This window comes from Telmatherina bonti, assembly GCF_933228915.1.
Source record: "Telmatherina bonti genome assembly, chromosome: 4".
Lineage (NCBI taxonomy): Eukaryota > Metazoa > Chordata > Actinopteri > Atheriniformes > Telmatherinidae > Telmatherina > Telmatherina bonti.
This window is the reverse complement of record NC_136622.1, coordinates 6,665,738-6,690,469: the sequence shown is the minus strand read 5'-3', so window position 1 is coordinate 6,690,469 and position 24,732 is coordinate 6,665,738. Positions and strand designations below refer to the sequence as shown.

Below are 24,732 nucleotides of genomic sequence, written 5' to 3'. Positions count from 1 at the left end.
CACTGCACAACTGCCCACCAACAGTCTCAGCTTCTTGCGTAACTGGACTGATCTCTTCGCCACATTTCCATGTTTTCCACAACTCAGAGGGTGAGAAGAGTTTAAACAGCAACGGTTCAATAGGGCCAGTGTGTATGAGCAGATCATAGCAGCCTCTGAATTCCCCGCAGGGCCATCAATCACCACAAACACTCACACACAACTTGTTTTCTGTTTTTTTTTCTTGGAAAGGAAGAGGAGTGTCTCTCCATGTGACATCATAAGAAACCTGAAACTCTTATTTTCAGCAGCCCTCCCTCCTCTCTGCCTGCTCCCATGTTTGCTCTTCTCTTCCCAAACCTCTCCCTGAAACACTGTGCTTCTCAGCTGGACTCCAAACCAGTTCAACATTGCCGTCCAGTCTCCCCAAGCTGCACCCCTGATCCCCGGAGATACCCCAGACGGTCCCTCCCCCCGCCCCCTTCAGATCCAACCTGTCCCCTGGGTCTGCTCCTGGAGGTAAGTCGCCTTTTCCTTCGAGCTGACATGGGACTGCTGGGCTGCCATGTGGTTTTGCAGCTTGAGTGCTTGTGTTCAGAAAAGAGTGAAGGATCATGCAAGACACTGGGAGCTTTGGGACCGAGCTGGTTCCAGAGCTGGTTCAGATCCAGACAAGATGCACCAGTTCTTTGGCTTTCGACTGCCAAAGCACCGGCTCCTGGTTCTCAGCACTGGTTCTATCCTGGCACCAGTTCTTTGCTGGGCCAGCAGCTGCTGGTTGCAGGGTTACCTGCAATATGAGCATTGAAAGGTTTTTTTGTTTTTTGTTTTTTGTTTAGAAAGTTTATTTAAACACAATGACAAATCTAAAAAAAAATTGTTCAAAAGGAGTGGTTAGAAGCATAAGCTTATATATAATCCTGCGCCAGTAATGAAGCAATATAAGAATAATAACAACAGTAACCCATCAGCAGTACAATAACATCCCAGTATGTTAATGATACCTGTATAAAAATATTGTCCCTAATATGTAATTCTAATTAATTACAGTGATGGAGTAATGCAGTAATAATACCAATAATAATATTAATAATAACAATAACAACAATTATATTACCAATCAATAATAATATAAATACCCAGTTTATGCAACTGATCTATCTTCATTCTATGTCATAATCTGTAAGAATACATTAATCCGTTATAGTGATGCAGAATAATAACAATAATTATTTAACAACAAATTAGTTTAACAAATCTTACTGAAGATTTCTGCAGACCAGAAAAAGGAACCGGGACGCAGCAGCAACAAACAATCCAAAAGAAACATTTCCAGATCCTGATTTCTGTTCTTGGTGACCGGTCGGCGATGACGCAGCACCGACCGGTTCTTTGCATCGGAGCCGAACCACCGAAGCACTGGCTTTGGCACCGGTTCTTGTATGGTGGAAAAGCCCAGACTGAGGTGTTGATTTTTACAGTAAATAGCCTGGTGTGCAGGAGCTGTGCAGCTGTCATCCAGATGTTAACAGTTTTAGATGATTTTCTTTCTGTTGAGCCAAAAAACTTAGTTCAACTCCTGCATACAGGCTTGAGTGGGATTCTTCTTAAAACTAGACTTATTTATTTTAGTTTCTTATTTTCATGCATTAACTTTTAGTCTTGTGATTCGTTCTTTCTTCTAATTGGATTCATGTTTTTATGGTTAACCTGAAGGGTTCTGTGTGACTGCAGCATGTTTCAGATGTTTTTTAAATGAAAATTGTTGTCACAAAATAAATAAAAATTACAGATAAAAATTTTAAAACGAGAAAAATTTTGCATAATTTGGCGTAAACATGTGGCTCAGCTGATTTGATTGGAGCTTAACATGCTGGATGTGATGAAACACATGAAGAGTTGCTAGTATTATATAAGCTGTAAATCTACACATTCCCTGTTTGGAAAAGGGGGCGGGGCTTCTTCAGGCACACGTTGTACTCTGTTCTTCCCTCCCTGTGTGTCACACTATATCAGAAATGTTCCAACTCATGTTTTGCAAGTCCAAGTCAATCCACAAGTCATCTTAGTTGTAATGAGTTATCTGCTGTCTAGTCTGTTTGGAAGACTGCATTAGGATGTACAAGGAAACTACTAAACCTTTATTTACAAACAAGCCTGATCTTTAGCTCAGACTGACAAATGCCCGTCCCTCTCCTCTGGATGATTTCTCTGCTTTACTGAAGTCGCAAAACCTGTAGGTCAACATGGAAAGGCTCATTCAGATTAGTAAACACGCTCTATAAATAACTTATCCAAGAGTTTTAAATGTGTACAAAAATACATCTGAACCCACAGGAGTTTGAAACACAAAACTGCAGTTAACAGTATTTATTCCTGAATGTATTGAGTACGACCGATCTGCTACATTTTAGTGTAGGATCACCAACTATCCTGCAAGTTTTAGATGATTCCCTGCTGCAACACACCTGATTTAAATGACAGCTTGTTGTCAAGTTCTGCACAAGCCTCTTAATAAGTTGTTAGTAGTTTGAATTCAGGTGTAATCCAGAAGGTAAACAAGTAAATTCTGCTGTACTGTGGTTCAACACAGCTGATAATCCCTGCACGTGTGCATCTGGAAAGTCTTAATCATGAGAAAATGTCTTGGAATAACTGTGAGATATAGTCATGTTAAATGTTTGAAATGAAATAAAATAAAACTCTTTTAATGAGTTTAGATCCAAAACACAGAGTTCCAGTAAATATTCCTCACATTCCTAGATGTACAACAGCTATATCTAATGAACAGACCCGGTCGGAGCGTGCTGTTTGCAGCAGGTCTGATCACAGTTTGATCACGGTTTAACCTCGCCTTGGCAACGTCAGTTTGTGGAAACTGTGTTCAGTAAATTCAGTCTGACACAATTAACATTATTTTGGTACAAAGTTTGTAACATGCTAACGTTTACGCCACCGACATGCTAACCTCATTGCTAACCTCATTGCTAACCTCATTGCTAACGTAGATGCTAAGTGAACATTCAGCCTTCATATTACAGTGATTAGTTTCTCCAGGCCTGTTTTAATCAAGCAGCAACCTCTGGCAGCTAAAAATGAAGCCTATGTGGAAGTGCATAAAACTGCAGTTCCCCCTTCATCCACTAGGGGCTGCAAAACAGAACAAATCCCCATAGACTCCCATGTTAAAAAGACCAACTTCACAGCAGGAATAAACATGTTTACAGCAGGAATAAACATGTTCACAGTAGGAATAAACATGTTTACAGCAGAAATAAACATGTTTACAGCAGAAATAAATATGTTTACAGCAGGAATAAACATGTTTACAGCAGAAATAAACATGTTTACAGCAGGAATAAACATGTTTATAGCAGAAATAAATATGTTTACAGCAGGAATAAACATGTTTACAGCAGAAATAAACATGTTTACAGCAGAAATAAACATATTTACAGCAGGAATAAACATGTTTACAGCAGAAATAAACATGTTTGCCTGGTTCAAAAATCCATTTTTGGTTTAATAGGTCAGGTTTACCTTCATGACAACTGTGGGGGGAGTGAATCTTTTTCTAACTCGCCGATTTAAAAGTAATTTAATCTCAAAATTCTGCATATTTAGAGGCGTGTCCTTTTGATTGACAGGTACTCGATCTCCTGCTTCAAGTAAGAAGAACGTAGAACAACCGTGGTTTTTAGCCGGTTAACAACGTGACTTAGCTTTAGCCCGCTTACCTCCGTTAGCTGGTTATATCCTGTTATCTCCAGGTTAGCTTGGTTAGCTCTTAGCTACAGAAAGCTCAGAGTTCGCTCGATGTCAATCATCCACCATGACGCTCACAGCCCCCCTCTCAGCTCCACCTCTTTGCCCATATTTGTATTTTTGGGGTGAGATGACACGCATGCCCCTGCCAAGATGGTGATGGTAGGAACCGCCCACTGAGCTTCAATTCAGCTCTTCAGAAACCTACAGGTGACATCACTGAGGCTATGTCCATCTCTATATACAGTCTATGGTTTTAAGGTGGATGTGGTGGACCCAGCGTCCTGGATTTTTCTATACAGACATCTTATATTTGGCTCTTTACGTAGGTTTTTACTTATAGGTTTGTATTGCAGCAACATATGTGTTCACCAGATATGTCATTGTTCTGACTGATTGCACACACAGACGCGTCTGTTTTTGTGTAAAGTTGAGTCAGTGTTGCATCTGGGAAAATGACAGCAGTAAGGAGATCAGACAGAGACATAATCATGAAAAAACAAATCCATTATAGGTCTGTTAACATGAGTCGAATTACAGGAAATGTGACCTAGTGTGACTTGAGTCCTCATCTCTGCACTATGTACTGTCTGACACACTAAATCTGTTTAATTTAAGATCAGTGAAGCATGTTGAAGGTTTGTATTTTCTACCTGTAGGCCTATAAACATCAAATTTGACTTTAAAAATTGTTCTGTCAATTTTGGAGATGTGGAGGAACTTAGAGGGTTGAGTTTGACTCTGTGAAGACTGGGGAACAGCATGAAAACAAAACATGATAAAAAAAAAAAAAATTGCAAAAAGTTTGCACTGCATTTTTTCCAAAGGGTTGTGTATTCTATTACTTTACAATGCTGACTATGATATTACTGTTTTTTCTTTGACAGCACATTAAGAATAAAGCATGGGGCTTCCTGATGATTGTTAATGGGCTGATGTTAATATCAAATAAATCTGATCGCATCTATTAAATAGTTGAATGTGATGAAAGCAACAGGAAAGCTTATGAAGCAGGATACACATTCAGTCAATGTTTGGGGAGATTAGCTGCTACCATAAAATGTTATCACACACCCTGATTTTCCAACAGACCTCACCGAGGAGCTGCCTGGAAAATATCCTGCAAGCGCTCCAACCTTTCAGCCCTCAGAAACATCTGGAAAGTTTCGGTGCTGCAAAGGTTTCACAGTCACATCAACCTCCTGCCTTTACATTTATAACGCAGCAGTCTGTGAAGTGATTCATACCCTGAGACCCGACTGGATTAAGGAAACTCATCTTTTGAAATAGTTAGATTTGATAAAGCAGTCAGTATGTGTACATACGGACTGACAAACCAAAACATTGGAACCTGGTGACAGATTAGCATCGTATCCAGGTCTGCCATCTACCTTTTTATGTTTAATGAGATATGGAAAATACCTTGTGACTATTCTTCTGCGGTTGTTACTGGTTTCACTGGTTATTTCAAAGACTGCAGGTTTTATGAAGCACACACAACCATCAGTTAGCTTTTTATTTCCTCAACTTTGGAAAGTAAAGGTTTTTGGGGGTTTTTTTTGGTATTTGATTTGATCATGTTTACATCTATTTTTAACCAGTTAACTGTCAGATACAACACCTGAGTTTGTCTCTTGTCAGACTCATATTTCCCTCCATCCATCCAACCATTTCCTTCCACTTATCGGAGGTTGAAAGTCACAGGTAAAAAAAATTCAGGAAAGAAACCCAGGAACTTTTCTCCCATCAACACTCTCTGGCTCCTCTGGTGGGATCTTAGACCTACCTCTAACCATTTGGCCCTATCCAACTAGAAGAAATATAAGGGTTTCCTTCCAATGAGACGCATTTGGAAAATCTAAAAGGAGCTATGACCTGGAGGAGTCCTGATCAGATGTCCAAACCATGCCAGTTAAGTCAGATAGCCTGCCCCTCCACCCAGTCCAACCCATCGCCAGGTGCTAACCAGCTGACAGGCCCACTCTTCTCTTCACTTGAGCTTTCAGAACAAACAGCTGCAGATCACCATACTGAAGACCCTTTTTCCCAAACATGGTCGTCAGTATGGTCAATGGGTTACCAGTAAAACAACTAAACAACCACTGGGGTTCAAATCTGGAAGGCGATTCCTCCCAATAACACCCCTCCAGGCTCCTCTGCTATAACCTCAATGGAAACGGAAGTCCCTCAGGAGAGCGATGGAATTCCCAGATGCCTTTCACCCAGGACACCCAGGAACTCCCACATTCACCCAACGTCTCTCCCCCTGAGCAACTTTAAACTAAGCCCCTCTCCAGGAGTATGGTTCCTACCATGCCAACACCCCACTTTATGCACCATCTCAGGCTTCTTCCCCACCAGTGAGGTTATGTTCCACACCAGACTAACCAGTTTGTGATGCTAGGAATTGGAACAGCACCCTGCACCCAACCTGAATTTTCCACCACATGGAGGTTGGAGCCTGTTGCCCCCCCAAACTCCCCACTCCCAAAGGTCTGGCTCTGCTTTGCCTTTGCACACTGGAGTCAGTCCATTGAGACACATGTATCATTCTTAATCTGACCCACCTCTGACACCAGTTTACCAGTGACGCCACTGCAAGGGGTTCATAACCCCAATAACACTACCATCAGGCTGCCCAAAGTCCTCATCCCTGACACTATGCCGGTACTGCAGAGGAGATGCTCTTACTTTATGAATCTATTTCATTTTAAGCTTTTTTTAGTCACTCTTCGGATAGCTTTTGGCCTAAAAACAGTTTGCTAAAGGTTAAAACAACAACATGGCTTCCCTTCAAACTTAGACATCATCAGCCTTTGTAATGCAGGACTACAAAGTATGAAGGAAATACAAACTGATGAATAAAACCTCAAAGATTTTCATTTTTTTATTTGAGTTTGTGTACACATAAATTAAGATACATGTTAACCAATATTTGTTATAGGGGAATGTTATAACTTTAAGTTAGAGTCAAGCTAGGGGTCACTAAGCCAGGACAGCATCAACCTGCCTTGAGACCTTTTACTAATGTTATTTCCAGGAAACACTGTAGCTTTTCTGCACCTTGGCCTCAAACACATGCAGTTTTTAAACACTAACATTGAACTCTTTTTATGATGAAGACATGAAAAACTTCATTTTAACTTAAATTTTATCATTTGGAAACTAGAAATGTTGGTCTTGTAACTTCAGAATAAGTAGCATTGTCATCTCAGATGGATGCTATAGATAGCATTTCAGTCCTCCATGGCACAGAGACCGAGCAGACGATGGCACCTGTTGGTTTGGCATGCTTTTAACAGCACTGCACCTGAGTTATTGCTCTTTATGTGTCCAGAGCTTTCTGTCGGGACGCTGCTGTGAATGTGGGATATTTTGGGAGCAGAAGAAAAACCCTGCTATAAAAACGGCCACATACGAGTGAACCTGGCCTGGGGTTCATATAAATATATCACAGTCTGAAATAAATCATGAGCAGTCCCAGTAGTCTGTATTCTTACATTCCAGGCTTTCTTTGTTGAGTAGAATTAATTCAGTTTGTGTTTTTATGCAGATCAGCATTCTGGTCTTTAGTCTTGTTTGTTTTCATTGAGCAACTGGTGCTCAAACATTTGATAAGAGAGCAACTGGAAGCACATGATTCAGCACAGACGTTTGGGTTTTGTGACGTGAATTAATCAAAGGAAAATGCCTAACCTGATTGGTGCATTGATCGGGTGGATGTAGCTGCTTCCCATAAATTTAACATGCAGTGACATTAGAGGTCAAACAAAACCGCTTTATTTTGCTAATGGTCCTGTTATTGTTTTCTTAATATCCTATAAATGATTATAGTGGTTTGATTAAATAAATTAACCTGGTAGAATGGATATTATAGCATTAATGACAGTCGTTTCAGATTTACGTTTGATAAACATCCAATTTCTGTACATGTATAAAGAGATTTTTTCTAAGTATTCAATACAATAAATATATTTTTTTTCTCTGTGGAAAACATAAATATCCATTAATCAAATCAACAGCATAAAAACGTGCTTCTTCTTGGGAAAGTATTTACTAATACAATCCATGTGACTGTGGCCGTACAAAATGTCAATGTCTGAGCAACCAGCTCAGTCATGTTTGAGTAGGAAGGTCAGTTTCAGCTGTTATCTGTTGTTCCTGAGTCCAGCTCTGAAGAGATACCAAACCCGAAGGCGCCCAGACTCGGCTTTGCGCCGCTCTCTTATCTGCACAGCCACGTTGCTTTTCATCAGGATTTGGTAAATATTTAGTCCTCCCAATACGGAGCCTCGTCCTCTACATCACAGTTTCAATCTTCCTGCAGGAGCTTCTTCTTTTCTCAGCCTTCTTTGTTTTTTAATATTCTTTATTTTTTTCAAATGAATGAAAAGACAGCAGCTTGAAAGAAACACTGATCAAACATTTACAGGATGACAGAACTTCAGTAATTCTAACCTAAAATACTTGAGTACAAAAATTTCACTTTAAATTTTTAGACCCAGAACTTTAAATAATTTATAGTAATTCTGTGTTGAATGATGTTTTAAACCTTTAGCACTTTGCTGCTGAGACTTTAAAGTGGGTTTTATTTAATGTACACTGTCCTTGTCCCTTTAATGGTTTAATGTTATTTTTATTGTATTCTTTTTCATGGTTCTGCATTACTGTAGATTTCATTCAGTGTTTTCATATTAGGAATATGGATTAGAATGAGCACTTTGCGAAATCTGATATTTTTACTGCAGTACAGTCATTAATATGCCATGTCCTTGGCTTATATGTGTTTATGTGTGTGTATGTGTTAGTACATGCGTATTTATGTGGATATATATGTGTGGGGTTTTTTTTCTCTCTCCCTCTACAAGGTGTTTTCTCTGTCTCCTCTGTAATCTCTGTCTGATGTCTTCTCTTTTTCTTTTTTTCATTATTGTGGATTTTTTTTATTTTTCTTTCTCCTTTCTCTTTCTATCCTTTTTCTTTCCTCTCCAGTCTGGTCCAGCAGTACAAACTCTGTAATACAAAGACTTATCCAAAATGAATAGAAAAATAAATTAAAAATCCAGAATATCAAGATGACCGTTATGTCTATAAAACTCTGCTTGGCAAAATAAATTTACTCAGGAGAAAAAAGCAAACCCTCATTCTGCTTGCTTAAATGCTGGACAAGACAAATAAATAAATAAATAAAATGCCATGTCCCATTTAATTTAATTTTAAATTAAATTAAATTAAATTAAATTAAATTAAATTAAATTAAATTAAATTAAATTAAATTAAATTAAATTAACATATAGGACTAAAACCAACCAATAGGACCGTCATGTAGTCCTCCACCCAACAAACAGCTCAGGCTCATATAAACATTTCCTCATCAGGACATATACGTTCTACATAAATGTACTTAAATAGCCCATTTCACTAGACAGGAAACATCAACATCATCAGCACGGTGCGGGTTTGGATCAGACTTTAGTTTTTCTGCTTGTTTGTTCCCGTTATTAGGAGCATATAAACTAAATCTAAGTTTAGTTTTAATTTTCTGAATGGAAGCAAACTTGACCCAGATAATGATGTGATGATCTGTGTCTCATATAGCATGGACAGAACTGATCTATATTTTGGACAAGAACCATTCATAAACCAGCAGAAACCATTTAGCATAAATTCCAGTGTGACGATCCAGGAAGTGGAGAGATGTTTTCCTTTTTCATTGTGGGGACACGAGCAGCAGCATTCTGGATTAGCTGCATTTCTCTAAAATCTTTCATCTAAAAAATTAATTTAATATTTTATCTGAAACAACTGTTTATTGAGGCTATAACCTCTGATAAATCATGGACACAGTAACCTGAATAGAAACAAGGCTTACAAGGCAGCAATCCAAATATTCGAAAAGGAGTAGGAGGAAGTGTAAAACTTATTCAATCCGACTTTTTTTTCTGAATGTCAGTGTTACTATATTAAACAATAGCAATACAACCAAACAGACATGATGTAGGAGCACCCACATCCCTGCTTATCCTAATCATATATGCCATAAATTACCAGAACATTTGGAGTATAATGGAAAAATAAGTAGCTTTTTTCTGATGGATGCCCTGGATTGTGTTTTTCCAGCAGCAGAGAAGTTTTTTTTCTTCCTGTGGTCATTAGATGCTTTTTCTCTTTCACTTCTTTTCATCTCTGAGTCCTCTGTGAGGATGTCACCTGTGACAAACATCCCCAACATGCATTTTTAGACAGAAGTTGAGCAAGCAAGCATAAACAATAGCCTAACAAAGAAAAAAATTCTAACTGTGGCTCTCCGTTTATATTATAAAATGATAACAAGTCGTACATTATAAACTACGGCATTAAATACTTGCAGATAAACTGAAAAAGTTACATTTTAATGTTAAAACCCCAACACGTCCTCTTATCTCAGACTCAAAATGCTAAAATAATCTAAGACCACTATGAAGGAAGTTTCAGCACCACCATGTTTAAACAAATCCGTCTTGCGGTCGAGACGTGGCCGCTCCGACAACTCTACACTCTCAAAAATAGAGGTACAAGATGAGGACATTTCTGTACCTATAGGTACATTTTAAAGAAATGTTCTCTCAAATTACAATACTGGTCTTTAAGAGACCAGAAGCACCTTCAGAGTACGAAAAAGGATTCAAAGTGACATAAAGTACAAATTTGTACCATTTTGACCATAAGGGAACCTGCAGCATTGAAAAATGTGATGTTAATGGCTGTAATGTTACAAACTAGAGCAGAGTTGAGTGATGACAGTAGTACTACTTAACAGTCATTTACTACACCAGACAATGAAGGTCAGATGCTGCAGACTAAGTGTATGGCTGGTCAGTATTTTGAGTTTTTGAAGATTATTTCTAGATTAAAGATAATATTGCTAAGTGGAATGGACCAGGCCTAATCCTGTGAAAACATAAAAAAACATAACTTGATAAGGTGAGGTTTAACTTGATAAGGTACAAAAATAGACCAGAACTGAAGGGTACAGAAATGTCTCTCAAAAGAGTACACCCCCAGCGACAAGCATTTGTACCTTTTTAGGTACAAGCTGGTACCTCTATTTTTGAGTGTGTACCCTGCATAATTAAAACTAAATTACACTATTTTACATCTTTACAGACATAATTTTGTTCATGCATTAGCTCTTTTGACCAAGACAGGCTGCTTAATCTTTTAATATTATTATAGGACGCATAAAAATCGACCCAAATGGGTTTCTTAAATATAACCAATACAGAAAGAAAGTAAGGGATGACAACTAGGACGAATGTTGACACAATGGTTGAAACGTCAGTCTCATTTCTACGGAATCAGATTTGTTTCAGAATCTCCAAGCAAAGCTTTTTAAAACTCAAGCAAAAAACAACAATTAAAACCAAAACTTTCTAAAACTTAAGTAAAATAAATAAAATAAAATAAAATAAATAAATAAAAAATGATCAATCATCATGAAAACTATTAGGCTTTTATTTAGTTCAATTTAGTAGTTTTGTTTGCAGTTTCCTTTTCTTCTTTCTCTCTTCTCTCTATTTGGTTGCGCTTCAGTCTTTGGCTTTGATTCTCAATTGTTTTGGTTTTATTTCTGAAGAAAGTGTTTGTACATCTCTTTGTGCTACAGTTGTGTCAGTCAAAAACTCACCAGCCAATCAGGATGCGCCCCTGAAAAGAGCCCGCCCATCCAATCGAGAATCAAAACCAAAGACTGTGAAGCGCAACCAAAAAGAGAGAAAAGAGAAAGAAGAAGAGAAAACTGCAAACAATGCAACTCCACTTAACTAAATAAAAGCCTAATAATTTTCATGACAATTGATAATCTTGGAGATTCTGAAACAAATCTGATTCCATACATTTCTTTCTCTACTTTTAGTGTCGTTTTCGTCACCAACATTCAATGAGGAAATATTTCTCCCAAGAAGTTCAGTAGCTTTTGTTATTTTTTCAGTTTTAAATGGGAAATTACACCACATGTGCTCTGGTACTCTACAGCAAATCCTCCAGAATATTAACAGCACGAGAACAATGCATGTTTTCCATGTTCAGGAACACATGGTGACACCTACAGAGGCAATGAACCAATAAAGCATTTCCATGGTCCACAATCGAATTGCATCCTGAAATTAACCAAATACTTTAACTAAGATCAAATTTCTTTGGCATCCAGTGTGTGAGGATGAAATATCTGCTGATGGGCAAAAAATGAACATTATTATTGTTTCAGAGCAGGTCCCGTGGAATACACACTCACAGTCACCATGTTTATTTTGCATTTTTGTCTTTCAGAGTTCCCAATACAAGATTTACTTCATCTGAGTGTTGCCATCCTGCTGCTGAGCCTGTCGTTGGCATGGAACTGCAGAAGCTTTCGAACGGACTTCACCATGATGCTGAAGGGACCGTGGAGGGCGGGTTTGTTGCCTTACAGTCACTTCTCCGTCATTTACGTTTGTTAAAACATTCAGAGAAGAAGTGAAGTGTTTGTGTTTAATGTGACGGATTTTGCAGAGTTCCACCCGAGGAAGAGAAGTTCTTGCAGCACAAGGATGGAGGTTCAAAACGACCCCAGTTCACAGATGTGAGTGAGAGAAATCTGCAGGTCTACAATAAGTCATAAGCATTACTATGTAATGTTTACTTGCTGTAGTTGTGTTTTCATCGTTATCAACAAACTGATTATAACAAACATGTCTGCACCTAGCAGCAAATGGAGCGTCCTTGCCTCTTCACAGGGCGACCTAAACGTTGGACATTGTTTCTCCTTTAACAGCGACGCCTGACATCATGACTCGAAGGCCTCTCAGACAGATCTGCCTCTGAAACAAAGAAAGAAGTCAAACGCCACTAAATCTAAACTCTGAGTCATTCCAGCGAATTAGCTAAAGAAACACATGAATCTGATGGATCACATGGTTTCTGTCGTTCATAAATCAGGCGAATGAAACAGAAACACCTGAAACTCATCACTGGATAGCAGCTGGGATTACTGAGTGTCAGCATCATATAAAACCCACCCATACTTCCCAGTATAGGAGTGTTTTATCCATAAGAAAAGAGCTCAGAATGAAAAATGTATTCTTTCACAATCAACGCTGACGGTCATCCTTGCTGGTTCTGGTTCTGCTGCAGGTTTTTCCCCCCCAGGATCCCCTCATGCAGCTCAGGGTGGAGGAAGTTCACTTCAGTCCACGGCTTCTTCGCTTCTCAATCTGTTTTAATCAACGGTCTTTACATGAACACAGTGATCATAATCCAACATGGATCAGTTTGATATAACTTGATTCTAACTGATTAGACTGTGAGTTCAGGTACTTCAGGTTGACTTTTGTCCCGGTGGTGGTCAGAGACGCCGCAGGCAACACTGGCCGCCATGTTTCCGTCAGTCTGTCCAAGTTGTGGCTCCACGTGTTGCTTACCATCACTGATCGTAAGATGTCAGCGCTTTGAGTGCTTTCCACAATAAAAGCACATTATAATAATCTATTAATCATAATTAATATTACTATTATTATTAGTAGTAGTAGTATTAGTGGTATTATTATTAGTAGTAGTAGTAATGAATACAAAAAAAGCTTAATTGAAACTAATTAAAACACAATCCTGGGAATCCTACCAGAAATCCGGTGATTTGCTTTTTCATCTCGATGTCAACATTAAAACTGTGACTCTGACTGATGAGCAGTTTTTATTCTCTCTCTCATGTTGAGCCTTTCTTTCGCCCGTCTGATGACACTTTGCAGTGTAAGAAAACCCCAGTCTGTGTCTAACACAATCTGCTGCCAACTCCTGGAACAGACCGCGGTCATGTCTGCCTGCGGCTGCAATGCTCCTCTTGCTCATTTCCAACATGAACTCACAGATCATCCAAAAGGTGGCGGTGCGATCAGCTGGAAAGGTCATGTCACACCCATCGCTCCTGACCTCCAGTGGCTGCCTGAGATGTCAAGCTGTCGTCAGTCGAGCAGCAGAGTGACTTCAGGGTCTCTTCTTTGACCCGTTATGATCATGTAGTTGTGCTTGTGTCCTGCAGATGGTTTCATGCTGCCAGTTTCCAACGGAAAAATGCTCCAGCCAGTTTATGGGCCTGCTTATTCAGGGCTTTTATAACAGCACTCTTTCAGCTTTATTTTATTTTTATTTTTTTTATTTTATTTTATTTTATTTTATTTTATTTTATTTTATTTTATTTTATTTTATTTTATTATTTTAGGGGATTTGCTTTTAAACAGTGTAATATGTAGTTTTATTTTATTTCTAAACAATATGATTTTTTATGAGACGTGTCAGGTAATTAAATTTTACTAACTGAAGATAATCTGTTTTATTTTTATTTTCAGTCATTTGGATTCTAATATTCAAATGTTTGTTTTTTTTAATTGTTTTTTTTTAGTTTGAATTAATCATTAAAAAATATTTTTAAAAAACACCCGCTGAAGAAGAAAAAGTCTGGATGTCAGGCTCACATGATTCAGTTTGTTCTCTTGTCATATTTTTCCAGTTTGAGGGGAAAACCTCCTTTGGGGTGTCTGTTTTCAACCTGAGCAACGCCATCATGGGCAGCGGCATCCTGGGACTGTCCTATGCCATGTCAAACACCGGCATTGTCCTTTTCTTGTGAGTGTGTGGAATAGTTTAACTGGATGTGACACACATGCACTCTGACCTTTGGTGGTTTTCTGCAAATGACACACAGTTCAGTTATTGAAATATTTGGACATTTACATTTTTTCAGTCTCTGAACTTCAGCTAATTTATTTTCAGCATGCAGATATATATATATATATACATATATATATATATATATATATATATATATATATATATATATATATATATATATATATATATATATATACATACAGTATTTACCTGCCTGCCTACATGCATAACTGTACATTTAACACCCAGACATGCATACACACAGCTCTGCAGAAGCCAGTTAAAAGCAGACCGATCATGCAGCTCCTCTGATGGCAGGAGCAGGGAAACAACTAGAGGAAGTGTGAAAGAGAAAGAGAGCAGTGGATTAAATGCTGACTGTTTGTGTTTTACAGGATCCTGCTCACATGTATCGCCTGTCTGTCTTGTTATTCCGTCCATCTGCTGCTCCACAGTGCTGGAGTTGTGGGTACGAGCTCCACCACCTCGTCTACTCACTCCACCTCCTTCATGGCTGAACAGTGTCAGACTTTCTGCTTCTGGTCTCTTCAGGGATCCGTGCCTACGAGCAGCTCGGCTTCAGAGCTTTCGGCCATCCAGGGAAGATTCTAGCAGCTGTCGTCATAACGCTGCACAACATTGGCGGTAAGCTTGTGGCGTGCTCTGCAGGCATCAGGTCGTCTTATCTCCCATGAATATGAGGCCATCTATGTTTTCCTCCACTGCAGCCATGTCCAGCTACCTGTTCATAGTAAAATACGAGCTACCGCTGGTCATCCAGACTTTTCTTGGTCAGACATCCATCTCTGAGTGAGTACTCATCCAATCAGACACAGACATGCCCAACACCTGTCTTTTAGAACAAACTGATGTTAACATCTGTGTGTCTGTTCCAAATATAAGACAGAGACAAAAGGAGTAACCAAACTAAAAACACTTGATAAAATTTTTTATCTTTTCTGTGGTTTTTATCCTTCTAAATGCTTAAGAGTCCATCAGTTACAGCAGTATCTGCCAGTTTATGTCAGAAAAAACCCAAACTAGAGGAGAATCAGGATTTTCTGCAACAGAGATAGCAAATCAGGCCTTTGCTTGTGGAGCACCACGAATGTTTCCATCTACATTTTCAGGTTAAACTATGTGGAAAACATGTCTAAAAACACTAGAGAAAAACTTCTTCATCATAACAAGCTGATAAGAGAAGCGAAGAATTGTTGCAGTGCAATAACAGCTCCAATCGCTGGTCTGGATCCTAACAAGCTGGAGAGGAAAGATTTGTGTGTTTCACCGTCTCGTCGATGTTCATTTTGTGTTTGGTGGATTTCAAACCACTGATCCTGCAGCCAGTTTACCATCAGATGCATGAAACTCTGCAGGTCTACAAACTACCAGCTGTCGCTGCATCATCGTACAGAAAATACATTTGCTGTTCTGATAAATGAATATATTCTGGGTATTATGAAAGGAAAAGACAAATTTCTAAACACACAGGACTAAATAATTCACTTATGTCTTGTTTTAGCAACAGGAGAAATAAAAGACAGAAAGCAAAAATACGTGGAAGTAGATTTATTGATTATGGGAACAGAAAACAAAAACACACTTTACTGGATCTGATGGTATTTTCACCAAACAAATAAACAATCCTGGATGTTTTTTTATTGATACAGAACAAGCATGTTGATCACAGCAAGCCGTCCCAGTCTGCTTTCATCCAGACCAGTACTGTTTCCTCCAAAGTCCTGCTGCCAGTGCCCCGCTCCACATGAATCTCTGTATCCCACCTCCCCTGTTGTGAGTCTGGTAAAGAAAAAGCTGGAACCAGAACCAGTGACAAGCCTCCAACCAGTCCCACCGGTTTTCCACCAGTCCCACCGGTTTTCCACCAGTCCCACCGGTTTTCCACCAGTCCCACTGGTTTTCCACCAGTCCCACCGGTTTTCCACAAGTCCCACCAGTTTTCCACCAGTCCCACCGGTTTTCCACCAGTCCCACCGGTTTTCCACCAGTCCCACCGGTTTTCCACCAGTCCCACCAGTTTTCCACCAGTCCCACCGGTTTTCCACAAGTCCCACCAGTTTTCCACCAGTCCCACCGGTTTTCCACCAGTCCCACCGGTTTTCCACCAGTCCCACCGGTTTTCCACCAGTCCCACCGGTTTTCCACAAGTCCCACCAGTTTTCCACCAGTCCCACCGGTTTTCCACCAGTCCCACCGGTTTTCCACCAGTCCCACCGGTTTTCCACCAGTCCTACCGGTTTTCCACCAGTCCCACCAGTTTTCCACCAGTCCTACCGGTTTTCCACAAGTCCCACCGGTTTTCCACCAGTCCCACCGGTTTTCCACCAGTCCCACCGGTTTTCCACCAGTCCCACCGGTTTTCCACCAGTCCTACCGGTTATCCACCAGTCCCACCAGTTTTCCACCAGTCCCACCGGTTTTCCACCAGTCCCACCGGTTTTCCACCAGTCCCACCAGTTTTCCACCAGTCCCACCGGTTTTCCACAAGTCCCACCAGTTTTCCACCAGTCCCACCGGTTTTCCACCAGTCCCACCAGTTTTCCACCAGTCCCACCGGTTTTCCACCAGTCCCACCGGTTTTCCACCAGTCCCACCGGTTTTCCACCAGTCCCACTGGTTTTCCACCAGTCCTACCGGTTTTCCACCAGTCCCACCAGTTTTCCACCAGTCCCACCGGTTTTCCACCAGTCCCACCGGTTTTCCACCAGTCCCACCAGTTTTCCACCAGTCCCACCGGTTTTCCACCAGTCCCACCAGTTTTCCACCAGTTTTCCACCAGTCCCACCGGTTTTCCACCAGTCCCACCAGTTTTCTACCAGTCCCACCAGTTTTCCACCAGTCCCACCGGTTTTCCACCAGTCCCACCAGTTTTCTACCAGTCCCACAGGTTTTCCACCAGTCCCACCAGTTTTCCACCAGTCCCACCGGTTTTCCACCAGTCCCACCAGTTTTCCACCAGTCCCACCGGTTTTCCACCAGTCCCACCGGTTTTCCACCAGTCCCACCAGTTTTCCACCAGTCCCACCGGTTTTCCACCAGTCCTACCAGTTTTCTACCAGTCCCACCAGTTTTCTACCAGTCCCACCAGTTTTCCACCAGTCCCACCAGTTTTCCACCAGTCCCACCAGTTTTCCACCAGTCCCACCAGTTTTCCACCAGTCCCACCGGTTTTCCACCAGTCCCACCGGTTTTCCACCAGTCCCACCAGTTTTCCACCAGTCCCACCGGTTTTCCACCAGTCCCACCAGTTTTCTACCAGTCCCACCAGTTTTCTACCAGTCCCACCAGTTTTCATCTGTCATCTTGTTCTTTGATATCCAGTTAATTTTTTTCCTCTTTGTGATCAGATTGAGTCATTTTGATCCCTGTCTAGCCAAAAAGAAAAAAAAAAGAAAAAAAGACAACAGTTGGTGTAATTTTTGGTGTGTATCTGTGTGTGCAAATGAGAGTTTAAATCCTGACCTGGATGTACACGATGAACACCAGACAGCAGCATTACATCATGCTCATGTCCTGGTCTGGTCAGATTGATCATGTATGTCTTCTTATCTAGAGAGTGGTTTATGAATGGAAATTACCTGATAATCATCGTCACTGTGTGCATCATCCTCCCACTGGCCATGATGAAACAGCTGGGTACGTCCACCTTCAGCTTCCTCCAAACCAGCAGCTTTGAGCTGTCAGAGACAACTTTCACATGGGTCTCATGACCTGATTCATTACATTGTGCATGATGTGTCGATCAATGTGTCTGCGTGTATCTGATGATGGTTTTATCACACATTGCAGGTTATCTGGGTTATACGAGCGGATTCTCGCTGTCCTGCATGGTGTTTTTCCTCTCTGTGGTGAGTTGTTACGACGGCTTCTTTCCAGTGTTCACAGCAGAGAAGCACCGATGCCACATCTTGTATTTAGAACGTCTGATGGGACAAAGGAGCAGAAACTGTGTGATAGATCATGTGGGCCATCAGGCAGCCATTCTCTAAGTCAGTGGCCCTCAAACTGAAGGTCGTAAGATCATTTCAGAGGTTACTAGAAAATTGTAAAAAAAAATAAAAAATAAAAAATTATATATATATATATATATATATATATATATATATATATATATATATATATATATATATATATATATATATATATATATATATATATACATATACATATACATATATACATATATATATAACTGATACATATATATATATATATATATATACATATACATATACATATATACATATATATATAACTGATATATATATATATATATATATATATATATATATATATATATATATATATATATATATATATATATATATATATATATATATATATATACATACAAATAGATTTAAGATTTTTACCAGGGCTGTCAAAATCAAACCATTTATGCAGATATAGATGAAAATGTAAATGAAATGATGAAATATAAATAAGCACCTTTATTTATCATCACAACAGAGTTAGCACACACACCACATTATAAATCTGAATTTGGCATTAGCTCCACAAGAGAGGGTGGGGGGTGAGGTTCCCAAACACCTACGTGTCTTATCTTAGGGCTCATGGATGAATCATACTAAATCAGCAGGACGAACTGGTTTTTGGTGGATAATGTTCAGAGTTCACACATCCCACCCGTTTTAAAATGGCTGCATTGGCTCCCGGTGCTTTTCAGTGATTTTAAGGTTCTTTTAGTCATTTATAAATGTCTTGATGGTCTTGGGCTTTTTATTTATCTGACCTTCTTTGAGACCTGGAGGACCCATCGGGTCAGCTGGTACCGGCCTTGTACTTGTTGCTACAGTGAGAACCAACAGTGAGGGCCATTCCCATCATTACGGGCCCCGTCTGTGGAGGAGCCTGCCAGAGAGCCTCAGGGCCGCAGAGACTGCTGATGCTTTTAAAAAGAGGCTCAAGACCTTTTTAGTTTAGCTTTTAGATGATCTTATTTGGTTTTTAGTCTGTGTAAGGATTATTTATACTTATACTATTTTCATTTATACTATATTTTATCACTTTATTTTGATATGTAAATACTTAGATTCTTTTTTAATTCTTATGTTTATTTTAATCATATTGTTCTTAGTTGTTTTTATGGGTCTTAGTTTTGTCTGATTTTTTAAAACTTTGTTAATTCCATTGTTTTCCTTATGGGGGTCCACGTCTGCGAGATTATACTCAATCTGCCCAATAACCCGTTGCCACGGGGATGGCTTTTGACGTGGCCGCCTTTGCATTGCAGCCATTTGGCTGTGGAGTGGATTTGGGCCGACTCTGAGTGGTGGCCGTTCCAGTGGTGACACCCGCTGCAGGCATGGGTGGGATGGCCCCCTCCAGCGTGAAAGGATCCCTGGATATCGTTTCCTCGTAGTGTGCCAAGCCAGATGTTCATTTATTTCATTCTATATTTATTTGCTGATTAAGGAGACAGAAGATATGCTTTTAGAGTGGTACTATGCAGCATTGGATTAGTGACTGTGTCTGTGTGTGTGTGTGTGTGTGTGTGTGTGTGTGTGTGTGTGTGTGTGTGTGTGTTTGTGTGTGTGTGTGTGTGTGTGTGTGTGTGTGTGTGTCCATACTGTATTCTTAATTCTGATAGCTGATTGATAGCTGAGACCAGACACCTACTTCCCCCCAATCAGCTTCCTCATCGTCGGTCCTTTAACAGGTTTATTTTGACAGTTCTGTAATATCTCAGCACTTTTAGGAATACAGAGCACAAGCAAAGACGTGTCCCATCATGCCGATACCCAGTACTGGTATCAGCAGCTGTTGTTGCGTCCTTAGTTTGCACCTGAACAATTCAAAGCTCAGACAAATATCAACAAAAAGTCCACAGAAAATCTATGTAGATGCCTGAACTTTCTCTGTGACGTAGGAACCTTCTCAACATTTTGTTTAAAAACCAAAAGAAACGTACAACGAATAAATTCAGTTCTAATCCAAAAGCTCTGACAGTAACCATTATCATACTTACCTCTTTTATCACATATGAGCAGGAATCTGTATGTTATTATATTTTCATAATATGCTCCCCTTTATGATTAAATCCCTAAAACTGGACAAAGAAATGTTCAAATCTCAGGGTGACAAGTTAATTTCCTGAAATATAAATCTGTTTTAAATATAATTCTGTGGCTCCATCACCCTGAAGCTTGTATATTTATATAGCATATTATATAAACATGTAAAACATGTTTTTTTCCATTGCCTTTTCACTCACCTGGAGGTGTTACGTAGCAATCCTAAGAAAATATTAAAAGAGAAAGCTTTCTCTTCATCCAGGTTATAAACTCCTGGCTGTAAAATGAAGAATATTAAAGATCGCTGATTTGAGAAAAAGGCAACAAATCAATTTTTAATTCGAGTGAATGACAATCCTGACCAAAGGAATCTAATTACCATTAAGAGGTAACAAAAGACAGACTAGTAAGAAACATGTCAGGGGAAGTTAAATCTGCCATTTTCAAAATAAAAGTGTATTTCATCAATAGTTATTGTATCAATTTTCATTTTTCAACAATATTGTTGATGTATTGAGTATATTATTGATATATTGATGTAGATGGATGTATTGTTACAGCCCTACTGTCTAGGATAAACCCTTCCTCTCACCTAGCAGCAGATAGGCCACCGCCCTTCCTGCTTTGGAATAAGCAGGAATAGACATTGAATGGACAATGCATAATCAGTAAAGTTCCACTGCTCTGATATAAAATGTGCTATGGATGGAAAAATGTCAAATCATCTCTTAACTGGAAATAAAAAGCTTTGCCTGCAGAGTCTCCAGTAATAAGTCCTACTCAGTGGAAAACAGACCAGCTGAAACAACTTCCACTGGCTTTGCAAAGCTATCAAAACGTAAAGGAAACACCATGTTTGTTTTGAAGATTTGACTGTTTTTCTCTGTCACACCAGGTCATCTACAAGAAATTTAGCATCGCTTGCCCCAAAGAGCTGTTTGGAAACTTCTCTATGAATGCAGACATGCCAGAGGACACATGCGTTGTGAAATATTTCACCATCAACCAGGAGGTAAGACATGAAACGCTGGTTTCGACGGTTCTTGCATCATGACTGCTGCTCAGACTGAGCACATATGAAGGCTGAAGATGAATCATATTACACAACACGCATGACCGCACGTGCTCCAAAGTTCGTGTCCTTTCAAGGAAAGTCAAATAGAAGTTAATTTGTGACTTTATTTGCAGACTGCGTACACCATCCCCATCCTGGCATTTGCTTTTGTGTGTCACCCTGAGGTGCTTCCCATCTACACTGAACTCAGAAAGTAAGATGCACCTGATATCTGCAGCTATCCAAAGACGGTCAATAATCATAAAAGATATTCATGATACAGAGCCTTGTTTTTGTTGCTTTGGTCAACCAGAAGAACTCAGGTCTAGAAACACAACAGATGAAACCATTTAAAAGCAACCAATCTATAAGATTTTAAAATGACCTGAGTAATAATGTGTTTTATGATGATAACAGGGATGCTTCTTTAAAACCTAACCTTGCTTTCTCCCGTGTAAAACATCTGTCATGTTGTTTCCCTGCAGCCCGTCCAAGAGAAGGATGCAGAATATTGGCAACGTTTCCATCTTGGGGATGTTCACGATGTACTTCTTCACCGCTATATTTGGCTATCTGACATTCTATGGTAAGTCAGCTGCAAATCGTTCCTCAGTTTGATGCCAGTGAGCTGGTTGGGGTTCTGCATCAGTTTTTATGTGTTCATGAAGATCCAAGGACAGGGAGCACGCTCAATATGCAGCCTGAACCCCTTTAGATAAAACAGTGATGGTTAACGGTGAGGTGGGACTTGAGGTTAGGCATTCATTTATGACTGTTTGTCTCCATAAACTAATCGTTGGATTTGTATAAAGACTGGATTTTAGGTTAAATCTAAAAGAAAATTGATGTAAGATGATTCAATGCAGGTTTATCACCGCAGGGCTTAATAAAACTTGGAGTTTGGGCAATGGATAAATTTGTAAAACTACTGTTTGGAAATTATGATGAGTCAACAAGAGAAACTTCAAGTATTAAAAAAGAAAAGAAAATATGATGCAACATATCTGCCCCTGCTTAACCCGGTACCAGTCAAGTTATAGTAATAATCGATTGTGGGTAATGAAGAGACACAGTCTTTTACATGTATCAAAATATTGTAATCTAATATTATGAAGTATGAAGCCAAAAAGGTTCCAACACCATTTGGGGACTTTTCATCCAGGACATAAAAACAAGCCTGTTTAGATATAAACAACCCAGCTATCACATATAACAGAGTTGTTTTCCGAAAGCAGCATTCGTCTCACTGAAAACTCAGCTCATCTGAAGTAATTTGCAGAGTTTCCTGGTTTAAAATGTTTCACATTAAAGCAAAATAATGGATAATAACACTGACACGGTTTTAACTTATACCAAAGTCGGGGTGAATACTCGATTCTGATTGGCTGCAGGGTGTCCATTAAAAAGTAATATAGGACACCGGTTTAAAAATGTTTCATCAAAAATCCCAATAGTTATAAATCTTTGTGCTGGCTCAAACTCCAGCTGGTTGGTAACCATGGCAACAGGAATGTTAGCGAGAAACGGGCATAACAGAAAGAAAGAATATCTGGAAGTACGATGTCAAACAGCGGTCCATGGTTACTGATGAATGTATCTGATCTGCCTGCCACTAAACTGATGACACACTTCTTACAGTTTCTTTAGTTCGTATGACGGAGCTTGACTTTATTGTCATTGATGCAGAAGAAGATTGGGAATCACTGATTTAATGCATTTGAAAACCATGTGTGTGTTTGTGTGTGTGTGTGTGTTTGCAGAGAAAACCGAGCCTGAGCTCCTCCACACTTACAGTAAGGTTGATGCTCTGGACACTCTGATCCTGTGTGTGCGTCTCGCTGTCCTGGTGGCCGTTACTCTGACTGTACCTGTGGTCTTGTTTCCGGTAAGTCACATTATTTTCATTCAGTGAAGCATCTAAACAAACAATGAGAATTTATTGAGTGAATTCAGCAGTAACAATACAATGTTGTGTCATTATTGTTCGAGTGACTTAAGCATGAAGTACATGTATGTGAGACATTAGCCATGTAGCCTCTTACGTTTCAGGAAATTTAGTTTAGCTTCCGAAATGTGTATATTTGGGTCGTCAGTACTTTCTGAAGGTAGTGGTTTTAGGGATCACAGACTGTTGGATTACACACACCAGGTACGGCTGGAAGTTATGTTTCACCATTAAATCTCACTGAAAGGCTCACCTGATGTCCAAGAGCCTTTGAAGGACTTCTTACCCCTCTAAGAACATCAAACCTCATGTCAAAGGACAGATTATTATAAGTTATCAGGTATAAATGGCTGTTAAGTAGCCAGCTAACAACTGCAGGCTAACTGTGGTGCGTGTTATGTAAGGTACTCACAGAGTATTGCATCACTCTGTATCCTTGTTTGGATTGTTCAGTGATGTGCTCTCTGCATGCAAGATCTTTTATAGCCTAACAAGCGGGAACTTGAAGGGTCCAATCCTACCAAGGTAGCATCTGACTTTGACATTAGCATTTTACACCACAGTGGTAGCAGAATTAACAATGATCATTGCAGGAATGACTTATGATGTCACCATGGCAACCATGTTGGAGTAGTGCATTCACACTGATTCAAACGTTAAGCTTGATGGTGTAAGTTCAACTGCTAGAGTGTTTATAACACATTTTGCATCATGAATATTCTCCTCTGTTTGATGGTTAACATTACAGTAAGCATATACCTTAACCACCATTATTTCCACCATGGACAGTGATCTTCTTTGTACCCTTCATGTAAAGTAAAGGTACGATGTTATTAATTAAAAACTGATCCAAAATTGTATGTTAAAATGTGTTGTTTCAGTAAGACTTGGAATTTTAATCAGAAGTCTTTTGGAGTAGCTTTGTCCCACCAGCAGCTAACAGGCAGAGAGGTGGACATCAGCACTGAAAACTGATGCGTTAAAAGTTCCTACTTGCTGTTACTGTATGTGGTAGCAGTGGTAAACCTGACAGAGAGGTACATAGTAACCAGAGTTACTGGGGGAGTATCCTTCAGCACATTTAACATGGTTACATTTATCCTGTTTATGTAACCAAACCAAAAAAGGAGCTAAATGATGAAGGAAGCTAATGCTAACGCTAAGTTTGCCCAGTTTCAGACTGACATTTTTCTAAATATCCATATAGTTTTGCACCTTTGCCTAATTACATAAACAACAGCTGTCACCATAAC

At 39.6% G+C, this 24,732-nt stretch overlaps 1 protein-coding gene across 2 annotated transcripts in view; it reads left to right on the top strand.

Annotated features, from left to right (window-relative positions):
* Nucleotides 1-444: 444 nt before the first annotated feature.
* Nucleotides 445-24,732, top strand: part of LOC306755185 (sodium-coupled neutral amino acid transporter 3-like) — a 28,277-nt gene continuing 3,989 nt past the window's right edge. For both annotated transcript variants that reach the window (XR_013771288.1, XM_079239478.1), the window contains exons 1-13: nucleotides 445-498; nucleotides 12,052-12,177; nucleotides 12,274-12,343; nucleotides 14,264-14,379; nucleotides 14,820-14,893; nucleotides 14,977-15,069; nucleotides 15,153-15,234; nucleotides 17,999-18,081; nucleotides 18,235-18,293; nucleotides 21,376-21,492; nucleotides 21,669-21,748; nucleotides 22,020-22,120; nucleotides 23,295-23,419. Coding sequence is in view for 1 of the 2 variants with exons in the window: in XM_079239478.1 (XP_079095604.1) it covers nucleotides 12,116-12,177; nucleotides 12,274-12,343; nucleotides 14,264-14,379; nucleotides 14,820-14,893; nucleotides 14,977-15,069; nucleotides 15,153-15,234; nucleotides 17,999-18,081; nucleotides 18,235-18,293; nucleotides 21,376-21,492; nucleotides 21,669-21,748; nucleotides 22,020-22,120; nucleotides 23,295-23,419 (1,062 nt within the window). In the remaining variant the exon portion in view is untranslated. The remainder of the gene's footprint in view (nucleotides 499-12,051; nucleotides 12,178-12,273; nucleotides 12,344-14,263; nucleotides 14,380-14,819; nucleotides 14,894-14,976; nucleotides 15,070-15,152; nucleotides 15,235-17,998; nucleotides 18,082-18,234; nucleotides 18,294-21,375; nucleotides 21,493-21,668; nucleotides 21,749-22,019; nucleotides 22,121-23,294; nucleotides 23,420-24,732) is intronic.